We start from the raw sequence: 25,713 nt of genomic DNA, 5'->3' as shown, positions 1-25,713 counted from the left end.
CGGGTCTGTAGTGTAAAAAAAGTTTAAGACTGGTCTAATTTTTTCGAATGGACACTCCATCACGTCTGGTGTAGCCAGTTCCACTGATGGAAGCGAATTGTTGCAGCAGACGCTACGCGAACGGAACACTTCAGTTACATGCGGTGTAGCCTCCCTGCTACAGCTGTGTTTTAAGTGAGCAAAGCGCACATGTTGGTTATGCATCCTCTAGCCCGGTGATCTATGTTTAACTCTTGATTCCATCACATGGCTTACTGGCCTCAGACACACTGGTTCACCTGACCACTGACCTGTGCCTTCGAGCCTCACGGCATCAACCGGCAGGTCGGTCAGTAGGCTAATCTCGTTAATCCTCACGGTGTGCACTGATGGCTCCATAAGGACACAGCTAACTGGTTTAGCGAACGGAGGCTAATGTCACATATGTCTGTCTAGTCTGTTGAGTCAACATTGTAAAGATGAGAGATGGAGGAGGTGTTTGGAGAATGCTGTGAGGCTTCCCTGTGATCGTTATATGGCCCAGTTAATAAAGGAGAAGGGACATTTGATCACACATGCTGATCTCGCTCTTAGACTTGGCCAGTTGCGGCGATGCTGAAGAATTTATATGTTGAACGATTTGGTGATTGGTCATTGTGCTGTCAAGCCATGTGCGTTATTTAGGTCGTCAGCCAACACCAATCACCTTCAGGGATGGCCAGAATTTATGATATATTATTTATTTAAAAAATGTTTATTGGGTTGAAGAAAAATGGCTTTGTATTTTGTATCAAAATTCTTTATAGGTGTGTATTTTTGTAGTTTAAAAATATTGCCAAGTATTTTTGGTAAAACCAATACTTTTGGTAATGCGATATCATAAATTTGCAAAACAATGAATGTAGCCTCTGACTGGTGCTGACTTTGTAATTCGCCCACACTGATCAGAATATTGGGATTCAGGAAGATAATACAGTGCAAGATGAGTAACGTGTAGATTGTTCACACACACAATACACCCCCTCTCACACCAACCTCAAGTTTCTTGCAGAGGTTCCCCTGCAACATTGCTCAAAAATTTGCCTCATGTATCATCCATATGCCCAATGTAGGGCTGTGTATTGTATCGTACCGTGAGATTCTTGCCAACACTTTACATGCAATATACATGCAATATTTCAATACTGTGCAAAAGGCCATATATTGCAATTTTCAGTATGTCTAATTTTAGAAAAACTAAAGACCCATCATAAAAATAAAATGTAAGTGAAAAGGGGAGACTAAGTTGGGCCATACATGAACTGCAATTGTGTCTTCATCTAGGTGTTCAGAAGAACACAAATATGTTCCAAAGATGCATTTGTGTATTTTATGTGTTAATATATTCTTTAAAAAATAAATTAAAAAAATCATACTGTCTTATTCCAGGTGGCAGTAAAGATCATAGATAAGACACAACTGAACTCTTCCAGTCTTCAGAAAGTAAGTTCTTCCCTCTTATTGTGCCCACTCTGCGTCTCTCTCTTTCTCTCCCTCTCTCTCCCTCTCCTCACTCTCTCCCTCTCTCTCTCTTCACACAGACACACACAAACTGACGTAACCCGCTATTTTTGTCTTTAAAGCTGGGGATCAGGAGGGCATAATTGCAGGAAATGTGAAAGGATGCCCTTCTGCATGCCTCTGTATGTCAGCTTTTTTCTACAATCAAAGAACAGCTACTGACACACACAAACACGCACACACACACACATGTCTGCATCTGCATCTGTTGGGTCACATAAAGCAAGCATGCAGGTATTCATATTTTGGTAACATCCCAAATGTACTCTGCATTTCAAAAAAACAAACCTTTGTCTCCTTCCCAGTGTGATGTAATGTTGTCTCCGATGCGGATTGAGTTTGAGTTTGCAGATGGCTCAGGTTCACGTCCTCATCTTTGGTTTTCTCCTCCCTCATTCCTATCCCCATTTTTATTCTCTCTCTCTCTCTCTCTCTCTCTCTCTCTCTCTCTCTCTCTCTCTCTCTCTCTCTCTCTCTCCTCTCTCTCTCTCTCTCTCCTCTCTCTCTCCTCTCTCTCTCGCTCTCATCAGCTCTTCCGGGAAGTGAGAATCATGAAAGTCCTGAATCACCCAAATATTGGTGAGTGGGATGGTTTTTTTTTTTACACAGTTTTAAGATCTGCTTCATACATGCCCTTTTGTAATATGTTGCCTGCATTGAGAATTACGTTGGAGAGACAAAAATAATGATTTTTTTGGAGGCTATAGCTAATCTTGGGTCAGGAAATGATGATAGATTAGACATATCCCGACGACTTGGCATTCCTACTAAACTGTTTAGGGAGCAGGGGTTCCATTTGCGTGTGATGTGAGCAGGCCCGTGCTAATGTTTATGTGATTGTATATTTTTCTTGATGTGTCGTTTCCGGCCATGCTTGAATTATCTTTTGTATAAGACCACTCAGGCTGTGACTGAAGTGCGTCATAGCTTCTAATGAAGACTGAGGTCCAGGCTGAACTTTGAAGTTGTCAGAAAGTGTATCTTTAAAAAAAAAAAAAAAAAAAAAAAAAATTGAAAATAATCAGCAATATGTTTTCTTTTTGACTTGTCACCAAGAACTGATGGTGAATGTGCTGGCCAAGTAAACACACTGATTTTATCAAATTAATTAATTAATAACTGCAAAACTGAAAGTGTCAACTTCGTAGAAGCTGTAAAGAGTTTTTTAATTGTAAAAAATAATATTTATGTGCAGTCTGTGGCAAGAGACAACAAGCGAAACACAATCTAAATGCATTTAATCAAAATGTAGGCATCGTTTTGATAGGCAGATTTATATAGATTTCTATGCCATTGTAATCTGAAGCACTTGTCAAAATGGCACTAAGAAAATGAAAGTCTTATTGTTTAATTCATTCATAGTGATCCTAACTAGCCTGTCTATGAAATGTAGGCCAAATATCTTTTGTTTCATTGAAAAAAATAATGAATTGCATAGTGTGGATTTTTTTTTCCTCTAACCGTTGCTAACATTGCTAAGTCATCATCACCTCCTTATTGCAACTGTAAGTTGGCCAGACTCCGATATGGCCAGACTTGTCACTGCTGCACCCAGTCATGGTGAGTGTGGATAACTAATCTCTCTCAGCTGAAACAAGCTGATGGCACTCGTCAGTTACTCTTCCAGCTAGAGCATGCAAGACCTGCCCATCAAGCTTTTCATAACAAAGCTCTCCTCCACTTCCTCTCCTCCCTCTCCTTGTGTCACCCAGCCCATCACCTGCATTGTCTAGTGGGGCGGTGATCCAGTAGTGGCTAAATCAATTGGCTTATGGCCTCCTTACATCAAACAACTTTGACAAGACTTGGGAAAGATTCTCCAAAGATTGGAGTCCTCTGAGTAAAGCTTGAATGGGGGGCATTAGTTAAAAGACTACAATCTTTCAAGAATCTTTCCCAAATCTCGTCAAAGTTGTTTGGTGTAAGGTGGCATTACGTGCAGTAGCCGCAAAAAAAAAAAAAAAAAAAGGTCATGCGTTCGTTTGATCAAGGCATTTAATCCCAGGTTGCTCCAGGTAGACTAGCCCTGCAATTGCTATCTGGTTAAAAGTGTCAGGTAAATGCATAAATTAAAAATAAATAAATAAATAAATAAATAAAGTTAATATGAGCGCCAAGAGGAGCCAGTGCCTGGCGTTGGGCCTGTCTGGGCCTCTGATTGCATGCCAAGGCTCTCGCTCTGAATCTTCAGAAGGGAAGTCTTCTGTAGCGTTGCCCAGGCCGTTCAGAGAGCCTGGCTGACACAAGCCTTCAGGGACTCGTGTCCACGCTCACATATGCCATCTCTACTGAGCCCGTTTCAAACATAACTGTTACAGTAACTTTAAGTGACTGAGCTAGGACTGTGTAATAATCTAAAAATATATCTGGAAGTTCAGTTTTATGCCTCATTACTTTGATGTGAACAAGACAGGCTGAATTGGCTGTTTCAGTGTCTAAAACTTGACAGCTTGACTAGCAACAGAAAGGGAAGAAGCTGCTTCTGAAGTTTCTAACATCTTGTATTGATTTCTCTCTCTCTCTCTCTCTCTCTCTCTCTCTCTCTCTCTCTCTCTCTCTCTCTCTCTCTCTCTCTCTCTCTCTCTCTCTCTCTCTCTCTCTCTCTCTCTCTCTCTCTCTCTGCCCGCCCCTGTCCTCACACTTTTTTTTCGGCAGTGAAATTATTTGAGGTGATTGAGACAGAGAAGACTCTGTATTTGGTGATGGAGTACGCCAGTGGAGGTGAGTTATTTCCCCCAGTTGAATATGTTGTTTCATACTTTGTGTTCTGATGTGTCCCCTGACTTCCAATGTCCTACCCGTGACAGGTGAGGTATTCGATTACCTTGTTGCTCATGGGCGGATGAAGGAGAAGGAGGCCCGTGCCAAATTCAGACAGGTGTGTGCAGATGTTTGCTTGTGTGATATAGCACCCAGGTGGGGTCAGAGGGTACATTGCTACTCTCTGTTCTTGTACCTCATTTATTTTATATGTTGACTACTTCACTGTCTGTCTTACTTTTCTTTTTTCCCATTTGTGTCTTTGCAGATTGTCTCAGCAGTTCAGTACTGCCATCAAAAGTGCATTGTACACAGGGACCTAAAGGTGAGTGCTCTTATTGTGCCAACCAGTGTGTGTGTGTGTGTGTGTGTGTGCATTTTCATGTAGGCATTTGTTGTGGTTGTTCAGGGCCTGGCCCAGGGTTTGTTGTTTGTTTGTTTGTTTGTTTGTGCAAAATCACAATTGGAAAAGTAAAAAATTCCTCGTTAGGATTTCTCTCCGTTCACTCTGGCCTCTCACTCTGACACATGATGATCTTCGGTGACCACGATTCTCTGTCTGGCGGATCTCCATATTAGGCTGGAGGAGAGTTACAGGAGTTGTTTTTACTTCCTGTAATGGCTTGCACATGCCACCTCAGCTAAAATAAGATCTTATCTGTAGCACTTGTGTCCTCAGTGCTACATAATCACACAAACCCTTCCCCCATCCTCTCCCGCTCCAGGGGACAACCCAGCCGGCTCTCACAGTCCATCACAAATGCCACCACTCCCCCGTGTCCCCACAGAATGGATGGAGTTTTATGGCTTTATTGCTTTTGGTCTTTCTCCTTCTGAACCCTTTATCAGAAAGTGTTGGAAGGCTTGAAATTGAGCTTTATTTGACCAGACAGACACATTATGCCGAGCTTAGGAGCCAAGGCCTCCTCAGACCCTTTAGAATAGACCTACCAAAAGTATCAAACTATTGGGCACAGATAAGTACCAGAATAACACACACACACTTGAACACACACTTGAATAGCCTTATATTTGTTGATACTGTAGTATTCTACACATCTACACATTTTTATGTTGAATTCCTTCAGAATACACAAAACAGTTGTGTAGTTGTTAGATGTTGCAGTGACTTAAAAACACATATAAAATACATGCATAGAAAGCAAACATTTAAAATTCAGATTTCATGCATATAGTGGTATATTCTTTATACTATGACATGTTTAAAAAAAAGATTGAAATATCACAGTTGTATTACATGTTGTATTAAATTGTATCAAATTCAATAATAATGTATTGAATCACCAACTTGAAAACTTGTTCATGTTGGAAGGCTTGAAATTGAGCTTCAGGGTAACACAAAAATGTGTAGATTTTTTTTTGAGAAATTGAGAATCAATACTACAGTATCAACAAATATAAGGCTATTCAAGTGTGTGTGTTCAAGTCTGTGTGTTATTCTGGTACTTATCTGTGCCCAATAGTTTGATACCTTTGGTAGGTCTATTCTAAAGGGTTTGGGGAGGCCTTGGCTCCTAAGCTCGGCACAATGTGTCTGTCTGGACAAATATAAAGCTCAATTTCAAGCCTTCCAACATGAACAAGTTTTGAAAAAATGTTCATTTGTAGTATTCTTAACTAGAAAAGGTTGTGTTCTTGAGGTAGACAGGATGAGATCATATGAAATATTAATGAATTGAGCTCTGGTTTGTCTTGCGCCATGTGATTCACAAAGCAAGCTACGAGGGCCTGTGGTGATGGACAGTGAGGGTTTACCGAGGTTTTCCTCTCTAGGGATCAGTGGTGTCTTGTCTCCTGATGTCTGTGGTGATCAATAGTTTTGGAGCACTGGATAATCCCTGTTCATAGAGTCAGAGGCCTTGTTCGGTGTGAGGCGAGCTAGTGAGTGACATGGAGCGCTCCTCTTGTTTAGTCTGGTGCCTGGTGTCATGGGTAAATTCCATCTGGTCTGGCACCATCTCTGTGGGCATGGGCATCGTTTTCGCTCTCTGCTCTGCGATTGGTCTAAACGAGGCGTGCTGTTAGGCTCCTTCGTGCTTCACCGGTTTTGACTCCGGATGGAGGCAGGTAATGCGCATCAGTCAGTATAGCACAGTAGTTCTTAACCGGCGTACCGTTATTTTGAGGAACCCATTGCATTTTTGTACAGGCTCATGAAATAGGCTAGAGGTTAATTTTTAAATGCAACGATGGCAGTTAGTCAATCTGGTCTTGAGTAGGCTGCTAAGTTAGGATCTTTCTCACGATTCTTTGTCAGCAAGCTCACCAAAATGGTTTACTGTTGCCATTGCTAGATTTAGCTGCTATTTTACCTGCCTGTTCTCTCAACCAAAACCACATCTAGCGACCAAAGGACTCTCACACTTGCCGAGCAACACAATGAAGTCACCTTTCCCTATGTGTGAATATCATGTTTACCTTTCTCATCTTGTGAGCGCAAAGCCATGCTATGCCCATTGCTGTGGTCTCATGAGCATTCTTATATTCCCATGTTTGTTCTATACATACAGAGTGAACACCCCTGTTATAGCCTAGCCTATAATAATGTGTGTGGCATTTATCATAATCAGTAACAATAACTCTGTTTGCCTTGGGGTTTTGATTTGACTTTTGGGGATTTTTTTAAGGATTGAAAACCTCTGGTCTAGCAACTAGTAGGGTCCTTGGTCCGTGATGGAAGACAAATTACATTTGTCTGTCCCCTTATATCACCTTAGTGTCTTTTGTATTTGGCATAAACATACATGCGATTACTCCTCACAGATGCACACGGAAATTGTGGCCATTCGGTAGAGTCCATACAAAGATAGTTTGTAACAACAGTCTGTTGCCAGGCAACATTTGCTCCTCTCCACTGGGTTGAGAATTCCGCTGGTGCAGGCTGTGAGGCTGTAAGCCGCCACTCGTTTGTAGTCTGGGGTATCAGAAAGCAGTGACCACAAACCTTAATGCAAATAACTCCATACGAAGTTGGACACAATTGCAGGAAAAGGACATAGAAGGAGTATAGAAAGAGACAAAAGGACAGAGATGCTTTGAAGAAACACAAAGGAGCAGATGTTTGCTTTGTCCATAGTGTTGGGTCTTGCTGCTTATACACCTTCTTACTTTATTTTTGCTTATTTATGAAAGGATGTGTTGTAATTATTTCTCTAAATTCCACCTTACTATGGTTCACCCTTACACTCCTCACCTCCAATCTCTCTCTCTCTCTCTATCTCTCTATCTCTGTTTATTAGGCAGAGAACCTGCTTCTGGATGCAGACATGAACATAAAAATTGCCGACTTTGGCTTCAGTAACGAGTTCACGGTGGGGAACAAGCTGGACACGTTCTGCGGCTCGCCGCCGTACGCAGCCCCCGAGCTCTTCCAGGGCAAGAAATACGACGGGCCTGAAGTGGACGTCTGGAGCCTGGGCGTCATCCTCTACACGCTGGTCAGCGGCTCGCTCCCCTTCGATGGGCAAAACCTGAAGGTGAGGGAAGTCGACTAATGGATGGAGGTGGGGAGATGGAATCTCTTCACTGAATTTATCAGTGCCCAACATTGCTGTCTTTGAATTGTCTTTCCTGTTGTCCAGTCTTTTTCTGCCTCCGCTTGTGAGTTATTTATTTATTTATTTATTTATTTATTTATGTATGTATGTATGTATTTATTTATTCTCATGCAAAATTATTTTATTATTTCTGTTACAAATAAAACTGTTATAAAGAAACGGACATGCATGTTGCTGCTATACATGTATAAGCCCTGCGATCTGTAAACAGATTGTGTTGGTTGTATTCTTTACTACTTTAAGTGGATTCGCCTTCCAAAAAGCAATATCGGTGCTTTTTAACAATTTTGTTTTTTGTAACTTTGTAAATGAACTATACAGACCACAGAAAATTGAAATACATTTATATCTTATCTAGGCAAAACATTTTTACTTTTTAAGAGGTCTCACAAGTCTTGCTTCAACCTCAATCAGGCACTTCAGACTCTTGCACAATCATAACCTGCCGGTTAACTTCCACGCCCCAAATTTTCTAGTTGGATGGTCAATAATAATTGATTTTGGCGGGGCATTTATTTATTATTTATACGGGTCACATATGAGTGAGTTGTTGTAGGTTGTTGCTGTGAGTGAGTTGTTTGCGTTTACATACTCTCTTAGGAACTGAGGGAGCGTGTACTGAGAGGGAAATATCGTATCCCCTTTTACATGTCCACTGACTGCGAGAACCTGCTGAAGAAGTTCCTTATTCTCAACCCCTCTAAGAGAGGCAGCCTGGAAGTATGTCTTATATATACATACACACACACACACACAGTCATGCATTTGCGGTTAATAAGACTTGATTTGTTAGAAAGCAAGCTCCTCATTGAGACCATGCACATCAATATAGAGCCAGCAGAAAATAGCATAGCTTTTATGCATACAGTGTGCTTTTGCATTTCTGACATAAATCACCATGTACAGATCGGTTCTTGTCATCTCTACTTTTGTGCCTTTCCTTATTCCTTTTGTTCCTTCACTTCTCTGAAAAGCAAATTATGAAGGACCGCTGGATGAATGTCGGTTATGAGGACGAGGAGCTGAAGCCGTATCTAGAGCCTGAGCTCGACTATAACGACCCCAAGAGGACAGGTGTGTGTGTGTGTGTGTTTGTGCATGTTTGTATGTGTGTGTCATTTAGAACTGGTATAGCATGATGGGGAAACCTATTTGTAATGTCATCATTGAGTGTATTTGTTGCTTCCTTCTCTCCTAGATATGATGATACAGATGGGCTTTTCCCAGGAGGAAATCAGAGACGCTCTTGTCAACCAAAAATATAATGAGGTCACAGCAACCTTCCTATTGCTGGACTACAGAAACTCAGAGGTACCCTCAACAAAATGCCCGTGCTTAACTGACCTCTCAGAAACCACACACACATACACATACACACACAAACATTCCTCTGACCTCTCTCCCTCTTTTGCCCCACAGTTGGAAGAGAGTGTCAACCTGCCAACGAAGGCCCGGCCAGGAAGTGACCTCACGAACAGCAATGCCCCATCGCCGCCTCACAAAGTACAGCGCAGTGTGTCAGCGCAGAAACCTCGGAGGGCGACAGATCAGGGTGAGCGGTCACTCTCGTCTGTGCGCCTGCTTCCTTCACCTTTACACTTCACACTCGCCTTTTGGAGAGTGTGGGAACTACATCCTATAGTGCAGTGTTTCTCAAACATTTTCAGATCAAGGACCACTTAACCAGTAAAAAATAACCTCACGGACCACTTAATTAAAAAAAAAAAACAACAGTAGACCCACTTCAACAGTATATTACACAATAGACCTCACTGAACAACCTTGCTTATTGTTGGATCATAGGATTCATATGATTTAAACTGGCGTAGCTTACATAGGCAGTGTTGCAGAACTGTTTGAATTTACATACAAATTTGTTAAATATTGCAAACAACTCATCTATATTATATTTTACCATGTCTGCTTGCGGACCACTTGGGATAGCTTGCGGACCACCAGTGGTCCCCGGACCACACTTTGAGAAACACTGCTATAGTGCATTGTATAGTGAATAATTATGTGGTGATGATTTGCGGGGATGGTGGTAGTGTAGTGGTTAAAGGGGCTGGGCTAGTATGCAGTTGCCTGAAAAGTTGTGGGTTCAATTCCCGGCATCCACCGTTGTTCCCTTGAGCAAGGCACTTAACCCCGAGTTGCTATGGGGAAGAATGGCCCTTGTAATCTAATTGACATATATAAGTAGCTTTGGATAAAAGCCTCTGCTAAACGAATAAATGTAAATTAATGATTCAATGTTCTGAGCACAGGGCTGGTTTGATCGTCTCTTGTCTTTTTTTTCTCGTCTCAGGCTCATATTCAAAGCGCGCTCAGGGCGACAACAAACACACCACTGAAGACACCGGACGCAAGGGCTCCAGCAGCTCAGCCAAGGTGCCGCCCAGTCCCGTCACTCCCAGTGACCACAAGAAGAGCTCGACCCCCTCCTCTGTGAGTAGTGCGCCCAGCGCCCAGTTTTTGCTTTTTTATGTGATGTCTCCTGGACAATTCGGACAGTTTGCCATTACGAATTAAAGTCTCGTTTGTAAAGGAAGATTGGAAGGAAGTTTGCTCTTATATAGATTTATACAATAAATTAAGCAAAATACAAACAGAAACAAAACATTTTCAGCCAGGACCGGTACATCTATGTTTAAATCATATTCCATACTTTTCACCGAATGAGATAACAGCACATATTCTTCTATTTAGTATCCAAATGAGAGTTCCTGTGTGTTTTTCTGTTCAGTCCCATATAATTGTTGCTGCCTCGTAATCTGACCCAGGTTCTGTCCTGCACTTTCATTTGAGTTGATTTACGTATTGAATGTAATGTTATGTGATGCTTCCTCTCTGTCTTGGTGTCTCTTCTTCTTTTCTTCTCCTTCTTTCTTTCTTCTTCTTCTTCTTCTTCTTCTTCTTCTTCCTCCTCAGAACTCTATCCTGTCTACTGGCACGAGTCGCAGCCGAAACTCTCCAATCGCTGAGAGGTCCACGCTCGGGGTCCATAATGGCAAAGACAGGTACGTGATGGGCACACTCACTCCCACTCACTTTATACAGTCGAGAGGCATTGTCCTCTCGGACATGTGTCCCTTTTAGCAGCTCATTGACCAGCCACTCACCATTCGCAAATAAAGGTCACAGCGTTGTGATCAGTGACTCATGGTGGACCGCGGATGCCCATGGAAGGCAATTGGTTGGTTTTATGGTCATTTCGAAATCGATTTCTGGAAGAATTTTAATGACACCCAGCGTTTCCTTGTCACACACACACACACACACACACAATGAACACACACACTCCTCATCTGACGCATGCAGAGGAAGTCCCTTGTGAACTCCTCCATCACTCCTTTCCTCCCGACCTTCAGTCTCAGACAGAACCCACACACACACACACACACACACACACACACTCTCCTCATCCCCACATGGTAACAAACACACATGCAAATCATGGCCTCCATCCCTCCATTCTCCCCAGTCTTCCTGGCTAGTGGCTTTCAACTGCTCCCCCCCCCCCCTCCCCCAGGTGTGCCAATGCCCCTGTCATCATAATACATATACATGCTTACCTGTACATGCTTACCTGTGCTGTATGTAATATGTATTATTGTCATGCCTTATGCATAACCTAATGCATAACCAGGCTTGTAGAGGTTTGGTGAGAAGGTCAAGCTGCTCCCAGGAAAGTGCCGCCAATGATTCATTATAACTCCTATATACAGGACTTAACTTTTGTTATTTTTAAATTCTGATGTCCTGCATTGTATTTTTTCCAGTCTCAAATGGTGGCGCTTAGTAGTATTATTATTTTAGTTATTTGCACTCCATTGTTGGTGGGCAATTTCTCTGCCGCTGTGTAATATTTTTTGTGCCACCATTTAAAAAATGACACGAGAGTAGTTTGGACAAATCGATTTCCTGTGAGCAGCATTCCCTTCTTTCCTGTGGTCAATTGCAGCGCTTTTTGCACCTGGTCATTGCAGTTTATTTCAAAAGCTTCAGGTGTGACGTGCAAACGCTGCTGACTTTTAAAAAAAAATATTATTATTATTATTATTATTATTGTCTACGATCTGCAGTGTTGTGGTGTTGTGTTAGTCTTCATCCTCTAAAAGTCCACACCAAGCTCCTTGGTGTGTGCAGTGTGCTGTTCATGTGTTGTTGAATTATTAACCAGCGCTATTTGGTGGGCTTCATGTTCCTTCCCCTCCTTTCCCCATCCCCCCATCCCCACTCTCTTTCTGTTGCCTTTCCTTTCTTTCCTTCCTTCCTTCACTGCACTCCTTCCTTTTTGTCCTTGCTTGCGTGTCACATTTCTATGCCTGTTCAATCTGTGTGTTTTTTTGTTTGTAATTCTTTGTGAATCTTTGCATGCGTGACGCGCAAGTGTGTATTTTGCTGTGTTGTGTTTGTTTGTAAAGGATCAGTTCCATCTGTGAGTGATGGAGGTCAAGTGCACAATCTCACACGAGAACACACAGCACTTCTGTCAGGAACCCGCGTGTGTGTGTGATTTCAACATCACACTCTTGTTGCCTAATCCTTGTTTAGTTGTCTGTTTGTGTTTTAATCGACTACTTACACTTACTTTCTTTCTCTCAGCATTCCTGTCTTGCATAAGTTCAGATCTAAGATTGGCAGTAGTGAGACGATGGTTGCATGTTTGATTTCTCGCATCCCTGTCGTAGAGCAGCCGTGCAAACAGTCCACACTCTGGTCTTCTAAATCCAGATTTTGATCTGAACTATCTTTCTATACGCTGTCCCCATGCACTGCCTTTCTCTCTTTTTCTCCTTCCATTCCACCACTACTAATCCATACACTGTTGTAGGTGCTTCTCAGTAGTACTTGGTAGAACTCTCTCTCCATTTGCATTCTCCTTTGCTTTGTCTCTCTTTGTCCCATCCATCAATTCCACCCACCCCCACCCCCCCACCCCAGTCTCCCCTTAGCCCTCCATTGTGTGCTGAATGTAGCTTTTAATCATGTTTTGTCCCCTCTCTGCCCCTGCACTCTGTTCACGCACACCCACCCACACACACATGCCTGTATGTGTGTGTGTGCGTGTCTGTCTGTGTGTGTGTGTGTGTTTGTGCGGTTCTCTCCCTCCCTCCCCCCCCCCCCCCAGCCTGAACACTCCTGGGTCCCGCGCCTCCACGGCCTCAGCTGCCGCCGTGCTCTCCTCATCCTCCTCCTCCTCCTCCTCACGCTCCCGACATCACAAGTCCCAGTCCACCTCCGCACACCCCTGTCCCACTGACCTGCACACACACCAGCGCCCCAGGCAAGTCTCATCCGCACACACTCAGCCACTCAACTACAGGGAAAGTAAACAATCAGTAATCAATAATGGATAGTAAACAATCAATAGTTAAGGGGCAATGAATGAAAGAGGCAATATTTATTTGTTTAAGAGGAGGGCAGTTTAGAGTTGTATATGTAATGCATAGATTATTATGAGCAATGTGTTACCTGCCAGTCAAAACACACACACATAGCCACTCACACACACAGATTGATCGAGCTCTGAGAATTACTTGTGTTCCCATCTCCCTTAACTACCAGACTAAGCCTCATTATCCTGCCACTAACATGTCCATAACAGACTCAAGCACTCACACACATTTCCTATTCTATGGTAACATTACATGACCACACACACACACACACACGGTCTTATGATTCATCACCCTCAAGGGAACCTCAACACCAAGATGGCGTTCTGTAAGTATGGTGAACTTCTTTGTATTGTGACTACTTTGATAGACTGTCCATTTACATCTACACGTCCACGTGTGTGTGCAACATGCCCTAGGTCTCTGAACAATATCCTAGTGTGAAATAACAATTCCCGCAAGTCACATGGTCGTATTGCTCCCGAGTCTGTGGTTTAAAGCCTCTGGGGACGTCACTGTGCCTATGGATTTAGCAGTGTTGAGTGTGTGTGTGTGTGTGTGTGTGTGTGTGTGTGTGTGTGTGTTACTGCTGTTGTGACTGACTGTGTCGAGGCTTGCTCTGTTGCATGCAGTGAGCTCAGGCTCTTCCGCACCTGGCTGGGGACCCTTGAGAGAAGGTACTGATGCACCCAGAACCGCTCCGGCTGTTTCTCCTCCTAGTCGAGCCCCCTCTTCTTCTGTCAGAACCACTTCATCGTCATAATCACCCCCTTCGGATCATTTATCATATATGCTGCGTATACCATAAGGCACGGCATATGTGACCGTTTAAATGCACCTGTGCACCAGCAAGCGCAGTCCTTCATGTGGCTCTCCTACACTCAGGCACGTATATTGGGTTGCACTGGACTTAAATCCTGCATGCTTGGGGAGATAATCTAATTCAAAGAAACACTGAGGCTTTGCATTGAACCTCTTAGAGCCGTAATATCACAATGACGTCAGCTCTACATGCATCCTTGTACAGAATCATAAAACACCCTCCAATTTTCTGATTTTCCAATCGGTCAATCAGTCAATTGCTTGTAGTGCAGTATCACCATGCAACATGGTCTCAATACACCTTACACAAACAAATGTACAAAACAAATAATGGGGGGGGGGGGGGTGAAAACAAACAACCCAAAACATGATCATGATGGAGTGATCTGACAGGAGAAGGAGAAGAAGCACACTGATGGAGGCCGCTGTGTGTCCCGGGTCATGCTCTCCATGTTAACATACCATTTGGAGCTGCTAGCTCAGTAACACGTTACCTGACTGGGCCTCCAGACTAGCACTGGGTAGCATGTTACATGTGACCTGGAGCAGAGGGCGACACATCGGCCGGTGTGCTCCGGAGTCGGACGTCGTGGGTGCCGTGTTGGAGATGTATGTGTGAGCGTGCCATGATTAGATCAGATTCCTAGTTTTTGGCCTAGAGCCTCCCAGGCCAAGTGATTGTGTGTCATCCTAGCTCTCGTGTGTGTGTGTGTATCTGTGTGTGTGTCTTTGCATCTGTGTGTATGTGCCTTTTAAGACCTCCTTATCTGTCTAGGTTTGTAATAGTGGTCAGCAGCCAACTGAAGTTTGATGTGATGAGTTAAGTGTGATGTGTTAGGTGGATCTTCTCCCAGACTTGTTTCCTTAGCATTTCACTTAACCCACCCTGTGTGATGTGACTAGCGATTGCCCTGGTGTCAGTTTATGGAATGGGATCATGCACTGAGGTTAATGTGGAGGTAGTTGTTTTTTCTTCAATTAAGTGCTGCATATGTTTTTGTTAGAAATATTAAAAGATTTTTTCTTTTCAGAATAAATGCTTTCCTTCAACGTTAGGTTTTTCTTCATTGTTTTCATGAAACAAAGATAAAATGCCAAAAGATTAGTTTTTCTTTTCTTTTTATTAGGTATATCTAATAAGTGTGCGACTTTGTATAGCCAACATTTTACAGTTTAACACATGCATATACATTCATAAAATAAGGGTGAAAATATTAACTTCCCTTACATAAGTGATTGACAGCTGTTACTTTTGTGCCTAGTTCTGCCCCCCGTGCTTGTGGATGGTCTGTGTGAACAGTTTGAACAGGTGCCCGGAGCAGGACACTTTTTGCTGGTGTGCTGCTGCAGTGACTGTCTGAAAGGAGACTCTATTTATAGAATGCATACCAAGGTCTCTTACATAGGTGTCCATGGAGTGGACACAAAGACGAACAGATGTGCTCAGAAAGCCAGAGTGTGTTTGTGTTGTCGGCTCGTGTATGTGTGTTTTTTTTTTTTGTTTTTGTTTGTTTGTTTGGTTTTTTTCCGAGTTTCGTTTCTGAGTGCGAGTGGGCGTGTGAGGGACAGCGTAGCAGCGTGATTCCTAAGCACTATGTGCTTGAGTCAGACACAATGGGCTCATCTTGTCCCTCCACTCCCGGCGTTATGTAAGGGGCACGCAGCTGCAGAGGGACAGGGCCGGCGCAGCTCAGCTCAGCACTGCCGTTAATGCCAGCTGAAACGCTCGCTCACTCCAGCAGCCCTCGGTCCAGACACTTTTTTTTTTGGGGGGGGGGGGGGGGGGGGGCCTCTCCCTTTTAGTTCTCCTTTGTAGTCTGTTGTGACCGTGTGCTCTCTGATAAGCTGTGTTAGAAAGACGGCCAGCATTAAAAATCAAGCCATGCTTTTGTTGGACATTGAGCTAACGTCTCGTTTCCCATTCCCCCCCCCCCCCCCCCCCCCCAACTACCCCACAGTGCCCCCCCACAAAGGGCTCCTGGCGCATCCCCCTCAGCTCACAACATCAGCAGCGCAGCGGCGGGGGACCGTACCAACTTCCCACGAGGGGTGGCCAGCCGCAACACTTTCCACGCCGGGCAGCAGCGGGGGGCGCGCGACCAGCAGGGCTCGCCCTACCACGGGCCGCCCGCCTCGCCATCCCTCTCCCACGGCAACAGCCAGCAGAGGAGGCCGGCCGCCTCGGGCATTTTCAGCAAGTTCACCTCCAAGTTTGTGCGCAGGTGAGTGTGTATCTATGATGTGGGATATGGGTGTATGTGCAGGGGAGGTGATGGTGGACGTTGTAGAAGTGGAGGTGTGGGGTGTTGTAGATACCTGTACATGCATCCTGATGGAGGGGGGGGGGGGGGGGGGGGATAGGCAGTGATGTGAGAGTGTCTGCTGTTCTGTCTGGGAGTGGGAAAACTGAAAGGGTTTGAGCGGTTGGGGGAGATTCAGCTATGCACTGAGAGAGGAGGGCAGGAAGTGTTCTACCACAGACATCTGCCACACATTCTCACACCTCCGCTCCTGTCCACTGGCTGTAAGGGATAGGACTTTAACTGTATGCTTTGTGCTGGTGCGTCGTGTGTGTGTGTGCGCGTGTGTATGTGATGTGTTTGCCTGTCCTCTTGCTTTGTCTGGTCAGGTCCTTGCTTGCACAGAAATCTGTTTTACTGTGTGTGTGTGTGTGTGTGTGTGAAGTGTCATTTTCTCAAGTCTACTGAATTAAAATGAGCTATAATTTTCTGACCTTTTGGTCTTCTATACAGACATCGGCACTTTTGCATTCCAGTTTTAACTGCATCCTTGTGCATTCTGGGATGCAGTCAAAGTGTTGTGCGTCCACTCAAGGTCACGTCTTCACTCAGTAAATAATCAGGCCACGTTTCTGTGGCTGCATGCAGTGGCGGGATGCAGGGACACACACACACACACACACACTAGAAGGCAGGACTCGGCTCCCTCCAGCTCGGGATATTTGCACACGACTCACTCTGGCTCACCCACTCCCTCCGTGAACACGCATACATCAATTCAAACAAAAATTCAACTCGAGGTTTCTCTCCAAAACCCTTCCCAAACACACAGCCCTAAGCACAAAAGCTTTGAATTGTTTGAATTTGACTGCATGTAAAATGTACTTTTTTTGGTACTTTTCTTTGAAGTGTCACATATCAGGTCTCCAGATTGATCCTAACCAACAATTGGGGAGGAACAACATTTGTGGTTTGGAAATTAATCATATATAAAAATTTAAAGTGTTCATACTGGGGCAAGAATTCACAAGAAAATTATGTTTTTTTGGTGTGACAACCAGGGTGGTAAATTGTAACTTTTAACAAAACCTTCATAGTCTTCATATCTAAATTCTGAAGACTTTTTTTGCATCACTAACTGTCTCAAGATCATCCATATCAGGAACCTGATGTGCATACATACATATTCTGTTCACACATGTAACTATCTCTAGACTTATCCACCTACCTATCCAACACCAACATGCAACCCTTTCATCATCTCTAAGTGCTGCGCTACACTCTGGAAAAGTGTACTCGCTTCCACAGTGCTGCACCTCCGTGGTAACCATGGTGACTGCGGAGGTATTGCTTTGCAGTGGCACTATAAATACCCGTGGCAGGGACACCTTGGCGCGATCTTGCCAGTGTTGCAGCGTGCGTGCAAAGACTGGGGGATGGTTCACTGCCTGCCAGGCGTCACATTTCAGCCGGTGTCACGGCAACACCAGTGTTTCCACGCGGCTTCACGGCCTGACCTCAGCCTATAATGCTGGAGGCAGACTAGTGTAGTGTAGTGGCTGACATACACACTCATACACACAGACACACACAAAACACTCTGTGTTTACTTAGTAGTACTGATAGTTAATATCTAATAGGTTTTATTACTGAAGTTTCTAGAAAAAAACACACACACTATCTCAGAGAATCAGATAATCACAAGGCCAAAACAATAGCACCCAAAGTCAGTGGACATATTTGAATATGTACACACTTTCCAAACTGCGGAAAGTTGGGTAAAAGTCAAACCCTACATCTCTGAAGTATGTGTGTGTGATTACTTGTGTGTGTGAGAGAGAGAGACCGAAAGAAAAACAGGCACAGAGAGAGTGACCGACAGAGACTTTTAATTTGAAGTGTTTCTCTTCACACCCTAATTTACAGCCTGTCCCATCACATTCTCTCTGCTTTTCCATTGTGTTGATGTTTGTGTTTAAAAGGGCACTTCCTGCTTACACTTTACAGTCTAATATCTCTACATGTTATCAGCTAATACAGGAGGTTTAACAAATAGGAGTTGTTATGTAATGAGTTTCCTACCAGTGGTGACAGAGTGATATGGTTTTGAGTATGCTTTTTGTTAGCAATTGTCTTGATACCTACACAGAAGCACACTACTGTTATTATTCTTTTATTTTACTTTTTAATTGATATTTTCATTTATTTCTTTTTTTATTTTTTATTTGTTTTTATAGAAATCTGTCATTCAGATTCCCCAGAAGGTAGGCAAATGACAACGATATAACCCCCTCTCTTATGAGACTTTTTATTTTAAAAGTTGACTCCTCCCCTTTTTGGTGTTTCGTGCAGCTTTTTGTTTCTCATTCATTTGTTTTTTTTTTTTTTGGTCGTGATCTCTCTTGCTTTATTGATCCCTTTTATGTTATCCACTGTGGTTTGGCCTCCTTTTGTTGCCTTTTTATTTGTGATGCCAGCACTAACAACCCTCTCGCCCACCTCCCTTACTATTTATTCATCCACCATGTGTACCCTAACATCCAGACTGGACTCTCCCTGTCCTCTCCTCCATCCATCGCCCCTCCCTCTCCTCCTTTCCAGTCCTTCGTCTTACAGACCTGAGGAAGCCTCATCCTCTGGGCATCAGTGTGGTGTGTGACTTGGTTTAAAGTCCTCCTCTGGTTTGTGCGACCCCTTTTTTGGGGTACAAAATGACATTTCTGTTGCCGACTCGAGGTATGGGGGATCTAAACAGTCGGAATTGGGTGATGGTGTTTTTTTGTTTTGTTAAATGCAGACCAGGCTGAAATTTATGATGTGGTGATGACCTCTATTTACCCCCAGGAATGTCCTCAGTCCCATTTATGAGCATGTATTATCCAATAAATGTTATGCTGCATCTAAATGTAGCCCTTTTAGGTAGATTAAATTCCTTTAAAAAAAAAATAATAATAATTAAAAAAATTTCGGAGGTCCTAAGAGGACATGGAGAGGTGATGAACAAACAGCTCTGCGTTTTCCAGCCATTGCAGACTTTCAGGAGGTGTACCCCTCTTCCTCCTCCTCCTCGTTCTTTTTAACATGGCATCAACTGGACAGCTTTGGGCTCTGCTGCAGTACTAAAAGGCCCTCTCACGCGCGCACACTTCCACACTGTTTAGCCCATGGATGTGCTCTGGCTGGGAGAAACCCATCCATGACCCACTGTGTACTGATGTATCTGTAATCCAGGCTCAGGTGAAACCTACTGACAGAGTTTACATAAATGAGTGCATCTGCACTCGCTTTTAACAAGTTCACTTTGAGATTAAAGCAAAGCATTGTCCTAAATAACTGTTAAACATGACTGTTTTCACAGTCTGGTGGTAGTTGTGTTCATCAGGTAATGCTTCTGGATTCCAACAGGGGGCGTAGTTGCATTCCCTATTTTGCTATGCGCATGACGTGACTTTCAGACCATTGGCTTTCACTGAAGTATTTCACAGCCTTTATTGGCTTCTACATCTTATTTTGTTTGCCACACTGCTAAAAGTGGGTCTTTTTAGGATGATAAATATGAACAAAGAATGTTGTTACAGGTCCTCTGTATAGAGTTGGAATTAATGTTAATTAATAGTTAAAAAGAAGAAGAAAACAACAGAAAACACATTTCTTGTTGATGCGCTCTTTTCACAACTTCAAGTTCATTGTTATAGTAGCTGTGTCTAAAACCGCCTACTTCAAATACTTAGTTTAAGTATATAGTGCAGATATTGGGACAATACTAACCATTGAAAAGTTGCCACTATGGACGGAAGCTCTCAGTGCATACAAGCAGTGTGTTGACAGAAGTATGCGGTTTGAGACACAGTCTCAGTCTTTTAAACCAGAAGAGACATCTTTAGAATATTTAATACTTTTCCAAGTATCCATTATTGAACCAGCTGAAGACAGTTATCAGAAATAGACATTTGAAATTACTTAAGTGTGGCACCTTAAAATGGTAAGCTAGAATGTCTCAAATGCTTCAACCCCAAGAGCAACTATTTAACTCAGACTTTTCAAGAGATTCTGTTATATGACCGTAAACGTGATCCCATTTCAACAACCCTACCTCAGCAGTGGTTTGTCATCATGGAATGTAATAGACATGTTGATACACCATGTTAGGAACAAAATGTTCAATATTTAGGGGCAAATAGTCTTTGGAGGGGAACAGAAACATATAAGCTCGGATGTTTGGCCCAGTCGTCCTTTATGTCAACCCTAATGAACCCTTAATTGTTTAGCTTTGTGCATTAGTGTGCCCATGTATGTGTGCTGTGGTCCACCTAGTTAGTTTGGTTTTAAATCTGTCAGTCAGTGTTTGTGTTTCATGTTTGGGAAAAAAAAAGGAAAAAACCTCAATTTGTGTTTCCTTCAATCGTTTCCATTTGGAGTTTAGAGAGCTGGCTTGGATGTCTAACCCATGCTAGGATGTTTATCTCTCCCTGACCACAGACTTCTCCAAGCATTGCCAGTTGCACTTGTTTCAATGCTGTCTTGCTGTTGAGTTTGATTTCCCTGTATGTGTGAGTGCATGTGCTTTCTTATGTGCCTTTGTTTAAGTGTCTGTGTGGCTTCACGCCTTACGTCCTGTCAGTCTGCCTTGGTTAGATCAGTAGCCGTGGAGACTTAACGGTCTCCTGCTACAGACGCCTGAGTCACGGTCCAACCTCCCCTCCCATTCCATTCTACATCATCGTCTCCTCCAGACCATCTCATTCTATTTCCATTTCCATCAAACTGTCACAATCTGGCAAAATTTCAGAACTGCATTCTATTGTATTCCATTACTCCCGAGGCCAGTGCTTTTGGTTTGAAAACTTTTTTTTTTTTTTTTTTGCATGACATTTTGCCTTTTTTTTTTTTTTTTTTTTTAAAGCATTTAAAAAGTACATTCCCCACAGATCTGACCGTGGCGAATGGGTCTACTGCTGTAGCAATAGCAGGCAGTGCATTGTGGAGTCTGAAGTAACGTCATTATTATCGCCAGAGCTGTGCAGACGACCCAGTTCAAACAAAACGTTTAGGCAAACTCGTATGGCCTGGAGGTTCACTTGTGGAATGGAATTTTGGAGGGCGAGGTTTGCGTGTGGTGTTGGTGGTGGTGGTGGTGGTGGATGTCTCTGAAAGTCCGTAGTGGTAGACTCCTCCACCTTCCCTCACGAATGGTGGCAGTGGACAAACCCTGACACTAAACTTCTGCCAATTTTTCTCAAGGAGTCCGTATGAGGCAGAGGGTCGGGAGGAAGGGAGCAGGTGAGAAACAAACAATCTAGCAAGCATGTCCTTCTCCAGGAAAACCAGCCTGAAATCAGGCGAAATCACTAGATTGGGTCTGGGAGCCGTGATTGGCTGAGAGAGAGAGTGCGAGAGAGAGCTGATAATTGAACTTTTAATAGAATCCAGGTGAAGGGTGACTATGAACTCAACTGTGAATGAATTATAACATGAATTGACTGGATACGTGCACGCAGCTCTGGTCCATAACGTCCAATTGTTGAAAATAAAGTTTGTGCGAGTGTGTGTGTAACATGAAATTCTAGAATTTTCCTCGATTTCTACTTGTGTGTATATCTCCCTGTCATTCAGTGGCTGACATGCATGCAAGATGTACACACTGGAAGAAGCTGTCTGCTCAGATAAACAGAAACATGTCTGTTCCTTAGATTAACATGTCTGTTGTTCAGGGCAATGTTCTGGCTTCAACTCTGACCATTAGTGGTCACAGACACACTTGAAAGCACTCAGCTGAGAAACAATTTAACCATTGAGTTTGTGTGGCAACAGTTTTTACAGTCTTTAGTTGTTGTTTTTTTGCCACCCAATTATAACCAATAGTTGTCAGAAATCTTAATTCCTCATGTTGCATTTGCTAGTCCAAGTCATTTAGTCATGTAGCTGGCACTTCTATCTAAAGTGAATTACAAAAACGGAAACATGTCTTGGCTTCCTTTGTTAGACCGCGGTTCTCCACAAGTAAGTGGCTTTGCAGCTTAGGTCATTTTGTAGAAAAGAGCAGATGGCTTAGTTACACACACACACACACACAACTGTTAACTCACTCATGCCTCAGGTTCTCCATAATTCACATTAATCTTTCTCCTCTCCAATCATTTCTCTACCTCTCTGTCACTACCTCTCTCACTCTACCTCTCCGTCTCTACCTCTCTCACTCTACCTCTCTGTCTCTACCTCTCTCACTCTACCTCTCTGTCTCTACCTCTCTCATACCCCTTACCTGCCTCTCTCACCTGTCTTCCATTCTTCCTCTCTTTCCCATCCCTCCCTCCTCTCCTCTCTAAAATCATCCCCCTCTGGTCTGCAGGTCCATGCTCAGCAGTACGGTGGATAAGTCTGAGAAGAGCGGAGGAGGTGGCACTCTGGGCTCTGCGGGCGACGAGAACAAGGACTCCTTCAGCTCCTCGTCCCCAGGCAGCGGCACCCCGCCACCGGTTTCTTCACTGGCCCCGACCTCGGCCGGCCCGCCGGGCAGCGGAGGAGTCGGAGGCGGCGGCGGCATGGGCACGCTCAAGGACCAGGCCAAGCCGCGCTCGCTGCGCTTCACCTGGAGCATGAAGACCACGTCGTCCATGGAGCCCGGTGAGATGATGAAGGAGATCCGCAAGGTGCTGGACGCCAACAGCTGCGAGTACGAGCTGCGCGAGCGCTTCATGCTGCTGTGCGTGGCCGGCAACCCGGCGCGCGACGACTTTGTCCAGTGGGAGATGGAGGTGTGCAAGCTGCCGCGACTCTCCCTCAACGGCGTGCGCTTTAAACGTATCTCGGGCACATCCATCGCCTTCAAGAACATTGCCTCCAAGATCGCCAACGAGCTCAAGCTGTGAGGAGGAGGAGGAGTGATGGAGGGCACGGAACGAGGGATGGATGAGTGGAGGGAGGGAGGGAGGGATGGAGGGATGGATGAGTGGAGGGATGGAGGGATGGAGAGGGTTTAATGCCTGAGTGGATAGGAAAAACTGAACAAGCAGGCTGTGAAGCAAAGAGCAGCACTGCTGTTGCACAGAGAAGTAGTGAGTGCAACAGCTGACTTTTCTCTGACAATTTTTGTCTGAGAAGAGGATAGGAATATGGTGTATAGTTAGTCTGAAAACCCCATCTGAAGCAGCATTGAACGAAAAATAGCGATTTGTTGGTGGGTCCTTAACATACGATCCGAGTTTTTTTTTTTTTTTTTTTTTTTTTTTTTGTCTTCTCCCTCCCTGTCTGTTCCTTCTTTGAGCCCCCAAGAAATTATTTTGTATATTTTCCTCATTTCTGCAATGTTTTTTTTTTTTTTTTTGTCGTCATTGAGCTCAGGCCTGCACTTGGGCATAGAATCACTACATGGGTGTATGTCGGGTGAGCGTGGAGGAGGGCACGAGGATGGCAACAGCGGCCCCCCGCCGGACGTCCTGCGTGTCTTTACCCCCTCCCCACCCCGGAGCACCTCACCTGAAGCCCTCCCACAGACTGTAACGCCTCATTGCTGCGAATGTCCTCGTGTGATCTCGACACGCTTATCAGTGGCCGAGGGTTGTTTGGGCATCGCTGCGAGAGCACGTGGAGCAAGCCAAGCAGAAGGCCATCTGCCTTCCCCCATCTCTGCCTTCGCTGTCCCACACACAAACTGACACACACACTTTCGCGTGCACGCACACACACTTTCGCGTGCACGCACACACACTGACACTCACACTTTCACTCCCACACCACCAGATCGCCAAAACACCCGATCACCTTCAGATTGTGTGAGCACAAGGAAGGTGATTTAGTTTGTCTACTTTGTGTGTGTGTTTTTTTTTTTTCCTTTTAGCTCTGTCTGCTGGTTTCACTGGATCTCTAGAGTTCAGTTTATTTTGCCTTTTATTTCATTTTGTGAATAAGATGAATTGAGCAAGAATCAGAATGTATTTCATAGTATTATGGATGATTGGTGATTTGTGGTCTGTTGTTCTTGAGAAGCAATTATTACAGTGATCATTTAGATTGTTTTGGAAGGGTTGTATCACCACCACCACCATTATCACCTCTGAAGAGAATGTCCGAAGTGGTAAAACAAAAAGGACACAAAACAAAATTAAAACGTCTCCATCTTGCCTCTCCTCGTACGAAAAACAAAGACGAGAGGGGAGGGAGAAACCATCATCCTTAAACTCTTGCATCTCCATCGCCATGTCTGTACAGCTCACAGCCCTTTGCTGGTCACTTGACCCCCCCCCAAAAAACCCAGGAATCCCTTCGAAAGGACTAGTGACTAGAGGGCTCAAGACTTGACACTTATCTTCCAAGAGTCCGTGCCCGTCGGCTTCATCTCCGTAGGCCTCTCAGCCTTGGGCTCTCCAGCTCCCCCAGGAGAATGAAGCTTGTGCTCTGCCTTCCAGTGCAATGGATGCCCAGCTGTCATCAGCATTAATGTTGTTGATTATTATTGTTGTTATTATATCACATTTTGCTGTAATTGTATTTTTATGAAAGAAAATCTGAGGGTGCGTGCTTGCGTGCGTGCTTGCGTGCGTGCGTGCGTGCGTGCGTGCGTGCGTGTGTGTGTGTGTGTGAACGAGAAAGAGAGAAAGAAAAAGAGGGAGTTTGCCACGTGTGTGTGTAAGAGAAAGTGAGAGGACTGGGACGCCTGCAACCCAAAGACCTGTTTTGTCAGACATATCTATACACATACTGATTGTATGAGAATAGTGAGAAGACCACAGTGAAAAGTACCAAGCATCAAGATTAGATCACTTTACTACTGGTCACTTCTTTTGATTATATTATTTTTGTTTTTCTACAATATTTTATTGATCTAGTTTTGGTGTGATGTTGGAAAAAATAGACAGTATAGACTGGCAGGGATATAAGCACAGAAGAGAGAATGGGAGGGGTGATTGGTGACTGTGTGTGTGTGTGTGAGAGAGAGTGTGTGGAAGCGATGGATTTCGTGTGCGGTTGTGTACGTGTTCAGTTATCTGTACATGCATGCATCACCCTCTAATTCAGAGGTAAAGGGGGAGGTTCAGAAATGACCTGTCAGAGATTATAGTTGGGTGGGGGGAGGGGTAGGCTACCTGCCTATCAGTCAGCAGTTTCGGGGTACCTGTGCACAACTGTATATTTTATATCTTCTCTGATGATCTTTCTGTTTTTATTTTCAATACATATTTTTTTTTTTTTGTTGTACTCTCAAATGATCGTTGTCTATGGTGCTGGGAATCGTATTGTTATATTATTGTTATTATTAATATTATTTTCTTCAGGGTTGATTTTTATTTCAAAATTTTTCATTGCTGTAATTTTTCAATGATTTCTGTGTCAGACTCTGAAAATGGCAAGGGTGAGAGAGTACGGGGGTGTGAA

General features: G+C 43.9%; 1 protein-coding gene across 6 annotated transcripts in view; it reads left to right on the top strand.

Annotated features, from left to right (window-relative positions):
* Positions 1 to 23,268, top strand: part of mark2b (MAP/microtubule affinity-regulating kinase 2b) — a 37,085-nt gene extending 13,817 nt beyond the window's left edge. For 2 of the 6 annotated variants that reach the window (XM_042069825.1, XM_042069824.1), the window contains 17 exons: positions 1,408 to 1,461; positions 2,070 to 2,118; positions 4,195 to 4,260; positions 4,347 to 4,417; positions 4,568 to 4,624; positions 7,560 to 7,796; positions 8,478 to 8,597; positions 8,852 to 8,951; positions 9,076 to 9,188; positions 9,297 to 9,429; positions 10,186 to 10,325; positions 10,809 to 10,897; positions 13,012 to 13,167; positions 16,060 to 16,323; positions 18,579 to 18,605; positions 21,583 to 21,621; positions 22,691 to 23,268. In XM_042069825.1, coding sequence (XP_041925759.1) covers positions 1,408 to 1,461; positions 2,070 to 2,118; positions 4,195 to 4,260; positions 4,347 to 4,417; positions 4,568 to 4,624; positions 7,560 to 7,796; positions 8,478 to 8,597; positions 8,852 to 8,951; positions 9,076 to 9,188; positions 9,297 to 9,429; positions 10,186 to 10,325; positions 10,809 to 10,897; positions 13,012 to 13,167; positions 16,060 to 16,323; positions 18,579 to 18,605; positions 21,583 to 21,621; positions 22,691 to 23,210 — 2,235 coding nt within the window. In that variant the 3' untranslated portion in view covers positions 23,211 to 23,268. The remainder of the gene's footprint in view (positions 1 to 1,407; positions 1,462 to 2,069; positions 2,119 to 4,194; positions 4,261 to 4,346; positions 4,418 to 4,567; positions 4,625 to 7,559; positions 7,797 to 8,477; positions 8,598 to 8,851; positions 8,952 to 9,075; positions 9,189 to 9,296; positions 9,430 to 10,185; positions 10,326 to 10,808; positions 10,898 to 13,011; positions 13,168 to 16,059; positions 16,324 to 18,578; positions 18,606 to 21,582; positions 21,622 to 22,690) is intronic. The other 4 variants (XM_042069829.1, XM_042069827.1, XM_042069826.1 and 1 more) reach the window with 4 other exon arrangements.
* Positions 23,269 to 25,713: the final 2,445 nt, after the last annotated feature.

This window comes from Alosa sapidissima, chromosome 18, assembly GCF_018492685.1.
Source record: "Alosa sapidissima isolate fAloSap1 chromosome 18, fAloSap1.pri, whole genome shotgun sequence".
Taxonomy (NCBI): domain Eukaryota; kingdom Metazoa; phylum Chordata; class Actinopteri; order Clupeiformes; family Clupeidae; genus Alosa; species Alosa sapidissima.
The sequence above is the reverse complement of the archived record's forward strand: the minus strand, read 5'-3'. Positions and strand labels throughout refer to the sequence as shown.